Raw genomic sequence first — 12668 nt, 5'->3', positions numbered from 1 at the left:
GATATCCTCCTTGACAGGCGGCGACAGCCGTTTCGATGGCGCCGCTCTACCTGGCATCTGCAACGAGATGATTACCAATCCCATATGCGTGAAGCCATAGCTCACTACTGGGAAGAGAATGAGGAGCCGGACTCAGATGCGGTGACTCTATGGGAGGCCATGAAGCCAACAATCAGAGGAGTAGACATAGCCTGGTGTGCAAGGGCCCGTAGGACTCGAAAGGAAGACCTGGAGAAGGCGAAAGACCGCGTCCGCACTCTGGAAGTGCGGTCTACGGAGACGGGGGCAGAGAAGGATACGCGGCGGCTCCTGCAGGCGCAGAATGATGCTGCTTCTATTTTGCTTGAGGAGTCGCGCCATATGTGGCTTGCGACGCAGAGTAGAATATATCAGTGGGGGGATAAATCCAGCTCTATGCTGTACAGGCTGTGCCAGGGCGCGTTCCAGGCTCAGACACTGCCAGCGCTGATGGATGAGGCCGGGACCCCTATCACTGACCCTGGGACCATGGCTGCCAGCTTTGCGCACTACTATGAGGCTCAATACGCCCCAAATGACTCCCTTTCGGCGGCATATGTGGACAAATTTCTGGCGGATCTCCCGCCACGGAGCGTGATGATCTAGAGATCCCTCTGTCCGCGGAGGAACTGGGCAAAGCATTGGGCGAGCTGAATGCCGGGAAGGCCCCTGGGCCGAAAGGCTTCCCGTGCGAGTTTCTGCGGAAATACCACCTTCAGTTAGGGCCCCATTTCAAGAAGGCGTTGGATGCTGCAAGGGAGCGAGGTAGGTTGCCGTCAGATTGGAGACATGCCGAGATAGTGGTGTTCTGCAAGCCGGGGAGACCGCCGGATAGACACGAATCATACCGCCCTATCTCTCTCCTAAATATAGAGGCGAAGGTTCTGGCGAAGACGCTTGCCAATCGTCTCCTGCCCCTCATTGCCACTCTGGTCCATCCGGACCAGGCTGGTTTCATGCCCCACAGGGCCACTAGGCACAACATCAGGCGGGCCCAAGTAGCTCTGGAGATGATGAAAGCCACTGGCACCCAGGCGGCGCTCCTATTGGCTGACATTGATAGGGCCTTCGATTCGCTGAGCTGGACGTACCTACAGGCACTGCGATTTCAGACGCCTTTCCCATCGGGCGGGGCACCCGGCAGGGCTGCCCGCTCTCGCCATACCGGTTTGCTCTCGTAATGGAACCCCTTGCGGCATGGGTGCGAATTGATGCACAGATGAGGGGGTTCGAGTGGGAGGCTGGTCCGTCGGACCGCATCGTGCTATACGCGGACGACGTACTGTTTTTTCTTACAGACCTCGACAGGTCAGGTCTCAGAATTCTTGAGATCATGAGAGTGTTTTGTGAGGTCTCTGGGCTGAATCTCAATGTGAGGAAGTCAGTTTTGTGGACCCTGGGCAGCAGGGTAGCTCCCGGTGCCTGGGCATCGGCTCTACAAATAGCGACGGGAAGCTTTAAGTACCTTTGGGTGTTCCTGACTGACATCCCTGGGGTATCGTGGGAGCGTAATATTGTTCCGGTTTGGGACAGAGTCCGATCGGACATGAAGACGTGGTCCCGTATGCCCTTGAATCTATATGGCCGATCGGCCATCTTTAAGATGGTCGCCCTCCCGCGCCTGCTCTACCAACTACAGAATCACCCATATCCTATCTTGCCACAATGGTTCCGCCAGGTCAATTCGGCCCTGGGCCGCTTCCTCTGGGCTGGGGGGGCGGTGCGTGTGGCCCTTCGCACCTGCTTCCTGTCTACCTACTGCGGTGGCCTGGCGTCTTCGGACATTCTATCCTACTACCAGGCGTCCCATCTCTTGATACTTAATGAATGGTGGTATGGGGATCGGGGCGACCCGGCGTATGCTCTGGAGAGGTATTTAATGAAACCCGACACCCTGCACACACTTCTCTACTCAGCCGGGAAAAGGAAAAAGCTCCCGTGGTTACGCAAACTGTCTTTCAGGTCTGGCGTCGGGCGCTTGGTAGTATGGGGTGGTGGAATAGGCTGACTGGGGAGACCCCGCTGTGGCAGAATGGCCGCCTGCCGGCCTTGTCAACCCTATCGGGGTTTCGAGGCTGGGACTCGATAGAAATCTCGGCGTTGGGACACGTTATGAAGGGCACGACCCTTAAGTCCTTCCAGGAGTTGAGGGACGAGTTCGAAATGCCGAGTACCCAGTTCTTCAAATACCTGCAGTTTCGCCTTGCTATCTCCCCCGCTTTGGAGGGGTTGGACTCCCTACCGGAGTTCAGTCCCATAGAGGCAAAACTGTTCATGGGTGAGTTGACGGAGAAGAAGATATCATGCATATACCAATCCCTAGTCACACACTGTGCGTCCTCCTTGGATGGCCTACGGTCTAAATGGGAGAGAGATGTGGGTGAGATTGATGAGGAAGGGTGGAGGGAGGCTCTTGCGGCCCCGAGGGAGGCGGCTGTCGCAGTGCGGCTGCGCTTTTTCCAATTTAAGTACCTACACAGGGCATATTACACGAGAGAGAGAGGCTGTGGCGGGCTGGACTGATTGCATCCCTTGACTGTCTGAGGTGTGGTAGGGAGATGGGCACGTTTTTGCATACTGTGTGGACATGTGGGGCTATAGCCCGATATTGGAAGCGTGTTTGGGACTGCTTGGATGAGGTCCTGGGCTGGCAGCTCCCGCGCACGTCGCAGCTGGGTCTTCTGCATGTCTTGGAGCAGGTGGGCGGCAACATCAATAAGAGGCATCTCTTGCTCCTAGGCCTTACTCTTGCTAAGCGGGATGTGGCCCGTGCCTGGAAAGATCCGGGGCTGCCCCCGATTGGGGTCTGGAAACGGGGCATGGACTATTGCATGGGACTGGAACGCCCCGTGTTTGAGGCCCGCGGCTGCCCTAGAAAACATTATAAAATCTGGAAGAGGTGGGCAGAATATAGGGGGCGGTGGCTGGAGCCGCCGCCGCAGCAGGATACACTAGTGGATCAATTGCCATGAGTACCGGGGCAAGAGTGAGAGTGCATCAACATCTCTGTACAGCTTATGTTGTTTTAGATTCTGGTGACCATCGTGAACGGGGTGGGGGTGGGGACCGGGTGGGGGGATGTTGTGGGGTTGAAGGGGGGGATCCGGGAGGTTAATGTCATTTCTCTTATCCAGCTTTTTATGCTGACTGCTGCAACTGTGATTCTTGATTATTTGCTTACAGCCTATCCAGTGTCTGGAGGGCTGTGAATGTTTCCGCAATCCATATTTGAAATGTCAATAAAATCTGGTTTTGGAAAAAAAAAAAAGAGGATTCAAACTCAATAGATTGGTCCTTCTGAGTCTTATAAAGACACTTATTAAATCTACAGAAGGTTGCCACGATATCCGCTGTATTCCTGTGTACCTGGCCATCCTCGTCCTCGACTTCGAGGACCGTATTCGAGAACCACGGGGGACGGATTAGGAACGCCGACGCTTTGCCTGGCCTACCACCCTCTCCGTATTGGTGCGCCCTCCAGTACTTTTCCCAAAACTTCACTCGCTTTCAGCTGTGTCTTGGTACTCATTTAATGTGCTCCTGAACTGCGCCTGCAGCTCAGGCGTCAGGGCTGTGAGTCTCAAAAAGTTTAAGGTCAGCCTCAAGCCGCCTCAGCCTGTCCTGATGTCTCTCAAGATTCCCCTGCTCTTGGCAATGCACAAGCCACGGATGGTTATATTAATATTAATATTAAATGCCTCCCAAATTGTGGAGTAGTGCGTCACCGAGTTTTCATTGCGCGGGAAGAAGTCCGTAATCTCCTGTTCAAGTTCTTTCTTTAAGACTGGGTCAATCAGGGAAAGCGGATTTAGACGCCAGTTCAATAAACGGGAGCTTTCATGCGGAGGAGTGAGAATGAGGAGCACTGGGGAATGATCGGAATAAGTGCGGGAAGATGGATGGCATGTGTCAACCACAGGATGAGCCCTTTAGTGATAAGCCATGCATCTATTCTGAACCAGGAGGCCCAGACCGCGGCGAACCAAGTTCCCTCCCTCTGCATCGGGTGCATATGTCGCCATGCATCAACGAGCTTGTGATCAGCAGTGATCAATTTCAGAGTGGATTGGGAGTCAGAGTAGTGGTGTGGTTGTGGGTGTGAGCGGTCCAGTGCAGGATCAATGGTGACATTCAGGTCCCCTCCCCATAGCAAGTGTGTGGAGCCTATTTCCAGGATTTTACCCCAGAGTAGTCAGAAAAATTCGGGGTCGTCGGAGTTGGGGCCATAGCAGGAGACAAATGTGAAGGTCTGTGTGGCTAAACATGCCCCAGACGATGGAGTATTAACTCTGTCTGTCCACCATAGCCCCTGTATGAATGTAAGGGAGAGTTTTCCTCACGAGAATGCACGTGCCTCGCGCATACGATGGGTAGAAAGAAAAACTGGCAAAGCTGGCCCATTGAGAAGCAAATGTGGGGGTGGCATTAGGATTAAAATGTGTCTCCTGCATCATTGCACACTGGATATCATGGCGATCTAGGTAGGCTAGGATGTGTTGGCGCTTGCGTGGGTCACCCAGGCCCTGCACATGCCCCGTGAGGAACCGGTATGTTGGATGGTTAGGGGGTCACTCATGGCAGCAGACACGGGAACATATAGTCAGCAGGGATGTGTGTCAATTGGCAGTCGCATCTCAATTTGGCAATCAGGAGCAGGTGACCAGTGACCTGTAGCAAACCATTAAACAGTACAATTCTGTGGCAAGAAATTAACTTCCCCCCTCCCTCCTCTTACACCAGCAGCCCAATCTTGCTATGGCCCTCTACCCTCCCCCCGTCCCCACTCTTTCGTGTCTCGAGAGACCACATAACTTCAGCCAAAACCATAAACACTGAGGAAGAAGCTCAAAACAACCAAAACCTTTCTACCCCACTCAAAATACAATAACAGTATTTAGGTGTCACCTTGTGGGTGGATTTCCAGAGGGCAACCAGGGCCTCCTCCCAGTAGCGAGGGCGTTCGGGCAACATTAGAAGGTCAGCTCATGCCAGTTCGTATCGAAGGTCTATAGCTTAAAAGGTGACCATCACGAGGATATAGAAGTCCTCCAGGATAATGTCATGACCAGCTTGCAGGACACAACAGTAAAACAGAGAACTTACCAATCCAGTTTCGTTGAGGGAATTGCATTCCCAGCAGCGCTGGTCAGGGGGAGGGACCCACATCAGAAGACAGTGCAAACTAAACTGTTCATTGTTTTTTGTCTCCGTTCTCCCCCTGCGCTCAACAGCTATGACTGATGAGCTCCTTCTCGGAAAAGGCATATTGCAGCAGCAAGTTCCCATCTTCAAAGCAGCACACAATGTAGGACCGGTGCAACGTTTTTCTCTTTTTGTTTTTCATTCTATGTTGGAGGCGCCACCGTGGTCATCCGGGGGTGGAGAGGTGTGATGGGCGGCCGCTTAGGCAGAGTTTTGAGAAAATCCTGTGCTGGTTGTTAAGTGTTGAAAAATAACTGCTTCCCCATGTGCGTGATTTTAAGTTGTGCTGGGAAGAGCATGGCGTAGGGCAAACTGAGCTGTTGTAGTTTCTTTTTGACTGGAAGCAACCTCCTCCTCTGCTCCTGCTCTGCCATGGTAAAATCGAGGTAGAGAGAGATGTCCATACCTTCAAAGCGGAGCTGCTAGTGGTCTCTAGATAGGCGGAGGGCGGTCCCGATAATTTAGTATCCTGGTTATGATGGGCCGGGAGTGGCACCCGGGACAGGTCGTGCTGATAGTGAGTGGTTCGCCCATTCCACCACCAAGACCGGTGAGAAGGCCTCCCTCCCAAATAGCGTTATAAGAAGACGCTCAATATAGTCCTCCATCCTCCCTGTAGCTGTCGTCTCAGAAACCCCAAGAATTCGGAGATTGTTACGTGTGAGCAGGATTCTAAATTCTCATTCTTGGCTGCTATTACCTTTAGACCCTCTCCATATCTGATGTCCGGGACGCAGTGGCGGAGTCCCCCAGGTCCGAAATGCGGCGCTCCACATCCGTCAGCCAGTCTTCATGCTTATCCACCCCGTGCATGACCCCATCCAGCCTTGCATTCATGGAGTCTATCTTTGACTTGATGGAGGTCAGGCTGGACTGCATGATGAGCAGGAGTTCTTTAAAGTCCGCAGTGGAGGGGGGCTGGGGTTCCGCGTGTCTGTCCTCCTGGTCCGTCTGTGAACGGGTGGCCTTGCGCATCTCAAAGCTCTGCGTGAGAACGTACCAGAGCCAAAGGGAGGGGGTCTGTCAACTCTCACAGGGTCAGGCAGCCTCATGTCGCTGTGAGGTTGGCGCGTGCGAGTTTCCTCAGCGTGGCGGCAGGGCAAGAGTGGGCAACCGGGCCCAAAGCAGCCAGAAGGGACAGTATCCCAGCAGATCCTCATCTAGAGAGCCCCTCAGTGTTGAAGCTTAATTCCAATTTGCAGCAGCAGCCAAGCGTTCCCTAAGCAGCGTGTTTTCGGATCCGGCCACATCTCAACTAAGGCTGCAGGTAATCTCCCAGCAGGGGGGGTGAGGTGGGGGACAGCTTCAGCAAACTCTGATCCCCGCAGCGGCAGTCATTTAGGTCCGGGCCGCTTTTCGCGGTGTGGGGGATGGAGAGATATCCACAGGCGTGCACCCCCAGGCAGGCAGTGGCCCTGCCTAGCTCCAAAAGTCCCTTAAAGGACAGGCCACCCACAGGGGGTGACAGCGGGAGCCAGGCCTTCTCCAGCCGCGGGGTGCTCCGTTTCCGCTATGCCTCCCAACAGTGCTGCAGCGGTCCGGGCCCCCTGGTCCACGGTGAGACAGGGGATCTCCCCCTCAGCGCAGATGCAGCAGCACGGTCTGGAGTTCCCGGCAGGCTGATCAGTTGGTGGAGTTCAGGTATGCCCCCGCAGGTGTCCAGTCATGTAGACCGGACCGTTGCCTAGAGGTTCAGCAAAGGCCCACCGGCAGTCCGCGCAGCTCCCAGGGCCGCAGGGCGGGAGGGGTCTTACAGCAGTGCTCCCCGTGCGCCTCCTCTCCGCCGCCTCTCCATTCCCTCTTCACTGCGCAGTTATCCTCGCCTCAGGCAGGCCCCGGCTCGGTCGCGTCTGTCAGCACTGGGCAACTTAGGGCGCCTTCACCTCTTTTGTTGCTGCGCACGGCCGCAGCGCTCTTCCTATCGGGGCCTCCCGCACAATGCCCCTCTCTTGTCCCAGTGTGATCGCAGGCCACGGGCAGTTGTCTCATACCAAGCAGGGTCGGCGGCCAGCAGTGTCAGTCTCCGATAATTGCGCCTGGCACCTTTTCCGCTGCAATCGGACAACAGTTGCGTCCCTCCACAACTAGCAATCGGCCGCGGCCATTATGTGGGCCGCAGCTCCGGGCTCAAATGGCGGATCTCCGGGTTTCTGCAGCAGATTCTCCATCGTTTCGGCCCCAGCACAATGCCGCACCATCCGCTAAGCCAGCCTAGTATCTTTCAGCCATTTTTCACACGAGATGACACAGATACCAGTCGGATGGTGGCCCGAACAGCAAGAGCCTCACGCAAGTGCGGCCATCTTGCTTGGCGCCCTCTAGCGCCCCCAAAACAAGCACATTCTCTCCCAGCACAAAATCACCTATTCCTATCAGATCAGTGTGAACACTTTGGGAAGGACGAAAGAGAAGGAAAGCATAAAGACCAATCTTTAAGGGTGGAACTAATCAGACTTCGTAGCTGCTGCAGCAGTCCTGAGCTCTGTTTGTAATCAGTTATTAGAGACTCAGAGACTGGTGCCAGATCAAGAGATTCCATTAATGGAGAATATACTAACAGCAGTGCCAGTGTAGAGCCCAGGGGTGTTACCAAGAACAGAGTTTTGTAGAAATCTGATCTGAGGTACACCACCCTTCCTGAACAGTAGATACAAGAACATCAACTGCCCTGTTTAGAGCAAAGTAAGCCCTGCTGTGTGGCGGTGAGCCAAGAACAGTAAGCAGAAAGTTTGAAGGAGTGAGCAATCAGTGAAGCAGATCCATGTAAGAGTTGTAGTTGATCTAAAAAGAGAAACAGTGCGATAATGGTGAATCTCAACGCTGGTGAGAAGTGAGCATAGTGCAAGAAGATTTGGATCACCTGCCAAGAGGCTGGTTCCTGTACATGGGCGAAAGAGAGTGAGAGAGCGTCTATATGTGTTTTATTTATAGGGTTGCACTCACTGGGGTTGGAAGAATATAGGAGATGGGCCTGAAAAGAGAGTCTGATAGTCAGTCAATAATAAATCACATTCTTGAGAATGAGTGTGATGGAGCGTATACTTCAGTGAGCATATGCCCTACATGTAAAGTGGATCCGGATTAGATCTTTATAAGAATGACGACCAGCCTGGTGGTGAATAAAAACAATAAAACCAGACCCAAGTCCTGGCCTGAAGCCTCAGGAGGAAGAGTAATACAGACATTTTGAGGGACCTGCATTGGCACCTGCCCATGAACTCGTGTCAGAGAACAATGAATATCCATCCAGACAGTTCTTTCGTAATGGATTAAAAGACAATGGACAGTCAGACGGCCAAACGATGACCACAGGGAGAGCTTCTAGAGGGCATTTGGCAGGGGGGTAAGTAATATACAGGAAATATAAGAAGACTGAATTATAGTAGAGGTGAGGGAGTCTAACTGTCCTCTTTCCTTTTGTTGATCTCAGGCACCATAGTATAAGCATTTCAAATTGAACTATTTTAGTCAGTTTACAACACACTGTTAGTATGGTGTGTTTAGAAAAAAAGAACACAGATGTTCATAGTGATTCGTGTCGATATTTAGAAAAAGTATTTATATTTCAGTGAATACGGATTTGATATTCTCTCTTTTTCATCTTTATAAAACATTTAAAACAACACGGGTATTTGGTCACAGACATCTAACAACCGACCCTCTAAACTTATATGTGAAAGCTCAGGAGATGAAATAGCACATTCTCTCTGTCAGCTAACAGGTCAATAGAGGGTGTCTTAAGTCACTGGCACAGGGTGGCAAAAATCACCAGCAATAAATCAGCATTGACAGGAGGACCCTACTCAGATGTCCAAGATGAGACAGTCCGTAAACTAGAAGTTGAATGCAGATTTTAAGTGCATGTCTTCCACTTACAAAAAGGCTCAAGTAATCATTCAGCCAGAGGGTCTTGTGTGCGCCTCTGGCTATCCAACTATGCTTTTATAACTGTCATGTTAATCTTACCATCACAAACATACAAAGATCTGGTTGATAGTTCCTTCATACTTCAAGAACTACACGCCCCCATTGAGATCACCAACTCGAAAGATGTTTCCTAGTGTGGCCTCTAATTAAAACCTGAAGTAGCATTTTCCTTTTTTATTTGGAATGTAATAATGCTGTCAAATAACTGTTCTTTGTACTAGTACAAAACTGCTGAAATGGGTCATATCTCAAATGTAATCTATTGATATTGACCCAAGTGCTCAAGACAAGCACTTGAAGGTATTCATCATCTTGGCTGTGTACCTGCACATAGTGTGCCTCAACATTGCCAATCGCATTAGCATTCTAGCTCAGCATCAAGTACTTCCCTGCTACAAAAGGAAGTCTTGTGGAAAACAACCTAGCTTGCCTTCTTCATGATAATTGTGTGTCGGAATCTTTTAAAAAATTACAAAACAATTGACTTTTTCTATTTAGTGCGGTCAGGTACTACTGAGTCAAGGGCTTCATCGCTGTAACCCATGTTACGCCCAGGCTTTTAACTGCCAGGGACGTCCAGCACTATTTTGTGATGGGCATCCAGATAGTATGGCTCCCAGATCACGTACTTATTTGTTTATAGCCTCTGAGAACCAGTTGAAGGACCGACCCCTTCATCCAACCCTTGGGAGCTGGTACCTGGCTTGATGACCCATACCTCAGCTGAGAAGAGGTCTGAACAGAACCCGAGCAGGCTAATAAGAAAGTGTAATGACGTGTAGAAGGAAAGAAAGCTATGACTATTACACACTTGAATAGGCAATGTTCTTAGCATAAGGCCGGCAAGCAATAACGGGTCCCCTTGCCATGATGCATCTTGTAGAAGATATGGTGAAAAGGATCAGAGTGCAACACGGCCAGGAACTCTTTATGGGCAGGATGATGATATCTAGAGTGATAGATTATTAGGGAAAGGGGGAGTAGTCTGAGAGTCCACACTTAATGTCCTGGTCAGCCTTGATCCAGCTCGCCAGAATACTAAGCGCACCAAGGACAATGCACCACATGTTTCATAATGTGGCCCACACAGTCTGCCAGGTAGTTGCACAGACCAATGTATATTTAAAGAAATGATTTAGATGGGGCCAAATTCCATGATTAAAAAATCTAAAAGCGAATTCAGTACACAACATGCTCTCCCTGGAGTACAGAAACTAAGGCCTGTTATGCTAAATCTTCCCTAAAGCCGTGCTGACTCCATCAGTCCTGGTTGTGATGTCTTACAGATTTATGGCAGGTTCTGCATCAGCATTACCTAGTGGTGGTGAAATTAAATTGCTCTTATTCTTTCAGATCTAGCCTAAAGTCTGGGGTAAGTATATGATGCGGAATCTGCAAGAAAGCACAGTAATCGTAATTAACTTTTTAAAGTACGGCCTAGACTGATTTGCTAAGGCTGATTCCTTGTGTGATAAAGGGGTTAACTACACAGTGGGATGGAATGCTGCCCAAATAGGTTCCCAGTAAATAAGAGAGTGGTTAAAATGTAAGCATTACCATTCTTCACTTGTTCTCAGTCGAAATCAGTGTCCCCAAGTGGGAAGAGTATGCTCTGGTTTGGGTCATAGGGTCCTAGGGTAGCTGTATCACCCTGTATCAAGAAGTAAATCAGCTTTGGGGATAGCAAGACAGAAGCCCGTCTTGGGTACTTGTCTTCCTATTCAAAGGCGGTGTGGACCAGCAATTCGAGCTGGACTGGTTGGTTGTTTTATGTAATGACAAAGAAAAGCTAGAAAGAATGGGAGATAATCTTTCCCACAGGAAATCTACTGATTATAGACCGATTCAAGCATTTGCATCAATTTCTTTTCCTTTGCCTAGGTATGGTTTATGCTCTCACATGTTTCTGTTGTTCCTCCCCCCTCCATTGCACGTCCTCTTTATATTTATTTGATGATTGTGCTGGGTCCAGCAGCAGCAAATTTATGTTGGGTTGCTCCTTTCTAAATAATTCCCTTATTTTTTTTTACATGTTATCAGTCTAAGAAGGGCATACATCGCCTACCACATAGGAATGGTAAATAAAAAATAAAAAAAAGATGGCAACCCCAGCATCGTGACACATATGACTTTACAACCGCTAGTAAGATAAATTACGGTCACATACCACAAGATTCTTGAAGGTGGATATCGCTTTCCGAACATCCTGGTAGTCTGGGTGGGCCTCCTGTTGAAGAAATATACTTTTGGGTTAGGCATCCAAGCAGATCTGGTTTCGTTTTCAGTGATTTCTCAATACAGCTTAAATATCCGTGCATGTTTGACATTTCATAAATCGCGGAGCCTGCTACAATTCGAAATGAGAACAACCGAAGTGCTAGTTTGGCCCATGCAAAAGGAAACTACAGGGAAATGAGGTGACATGTCAAACTAAGAAATAGCGACGTATGATCAGCTTTTTAAACACACTGATTTCTGAATCCTCAAATCCCCAAATGCAATATTCATCATAAGAGCTGCTTTTATTCTGAATTCACACAGCCTATCTCCTGTGAAAAAAGTATAATTGAAGGGAGCTAAAATATATTAAACGAAGAATAGTAGGGGGACCCTGGTTGCACACTGTGGCTATGTTGACACTCTTAAATCCAGATACAATCCCAATTGTATTGTGTCCAAGTTGCCTAATTTTGATAATGACAAATATGTGGCTGTTATAATTTGCTTCACAGCCAACTTGACTAAATTTAGCTAGTTGCTTATCAATTTAGTTACCCCACCTTGCTCCCAAGCCGAGTGGTCGCTCCCCTGCTGCTGTTGTGGTATCGTTTTGCTGCGCATCTCATTCACTCTGTACTCTGACTGTTATTACTGCCTTCTGTGTGCTCTGATTGCCGCCTGCCTGCTTAATTTACCGCGCTGCCCATTCACATAGTGTAATTGCCGACCTGCATTGTGTAATTGACAACGTTACTTTGTTGCAGACTGCTTAGATCATTTCGCCGCTTTGCTCATTAACATTTGGTCTTGCTAGCGCGACTCTGTGCATAAATAGCATTTTACCCCGAGCCCTCTTGCCGGTCTGACCCCTCCGCCTCCATCTTGTTGTTATTGTCGTCCTCCTTAGCCCGCCCCGCCTCCCAGCTGAACCGCCCTCCCACAATCAACAAACAGCGCGTCCTGACCTGGAAGCGCCGTGACTCACTCCTTGCTCCCAAGCCGAGTGGTCGCTCCCCTGCTGCTGTTGTGGTATCGTTTTGCTGCGCATCTCATTCACTCTGTACTCTGACTGTTATTACTGCCTTCTGTGTGCTCTGATTGCCGCCTGCCTGCTTAATTTACCGCGCTGCCCATTCACATAGTGTAATTGCCGACCTGCATTGTGTAATTGACAACGTTACTTTGTTGCAGACTGCTTAGATCATTTCGCCGCTTTGCTCATTAACATTTGGTCTTGCTAGCGCGACTCTGTGCATAAATAGCATTTTACCCCGAGCCCTCTTGCCGGTCTGACCCCTCCG

The 12668-nt window shown here is 50.1% G+C and overlaps 1 protein-coding gene across 4 annotated transcripts in view; it reads right to left on the bottom strand.

Annotated features, from left to right (window-relative positions):
- The window catches only part of ARHGEF6 (Rac/Cdc42 guanine nucleotide exchange factor 6), a 1115823-nt gene that overhangs the window by 459256 nt on the left and 643899 nt on the right, over window positions 1-12668 (bottom strand). For all 4 annotated transcript variants that reach the window (XM_086918632.1, XM_086918633.1, XM_086918635.1 and 1 more), the window contains exon 11: window positions 11315-11374. In XM_086918632.1, the coding sequence (XP_086774758.1) occupies window positions 11315-11374 (60 nt within the window). The remainder of the gene's footprint in view (window positions 1-11314; window positions 11375-12668) is intronic.

The sequence above is a fragment of the Lissotriton vulgaris genome, chromosome 4_1 (assembly GCF_964263255.1).
Source record: "Lissotriton vulgaris chromosome 4_1, aLisVul1.2, whole genome shotgun sequence".
NCBI lineage: Eukaryota > Metazoa > Chordata > Amphibia > Caudata > Salamandridae > Lissotriton > Lissotriton vulgaris.
Note: the sequence above shows the minus strand (reverse complement) of the source record. Positions and strands in the feature narration are given on the sequence as shown.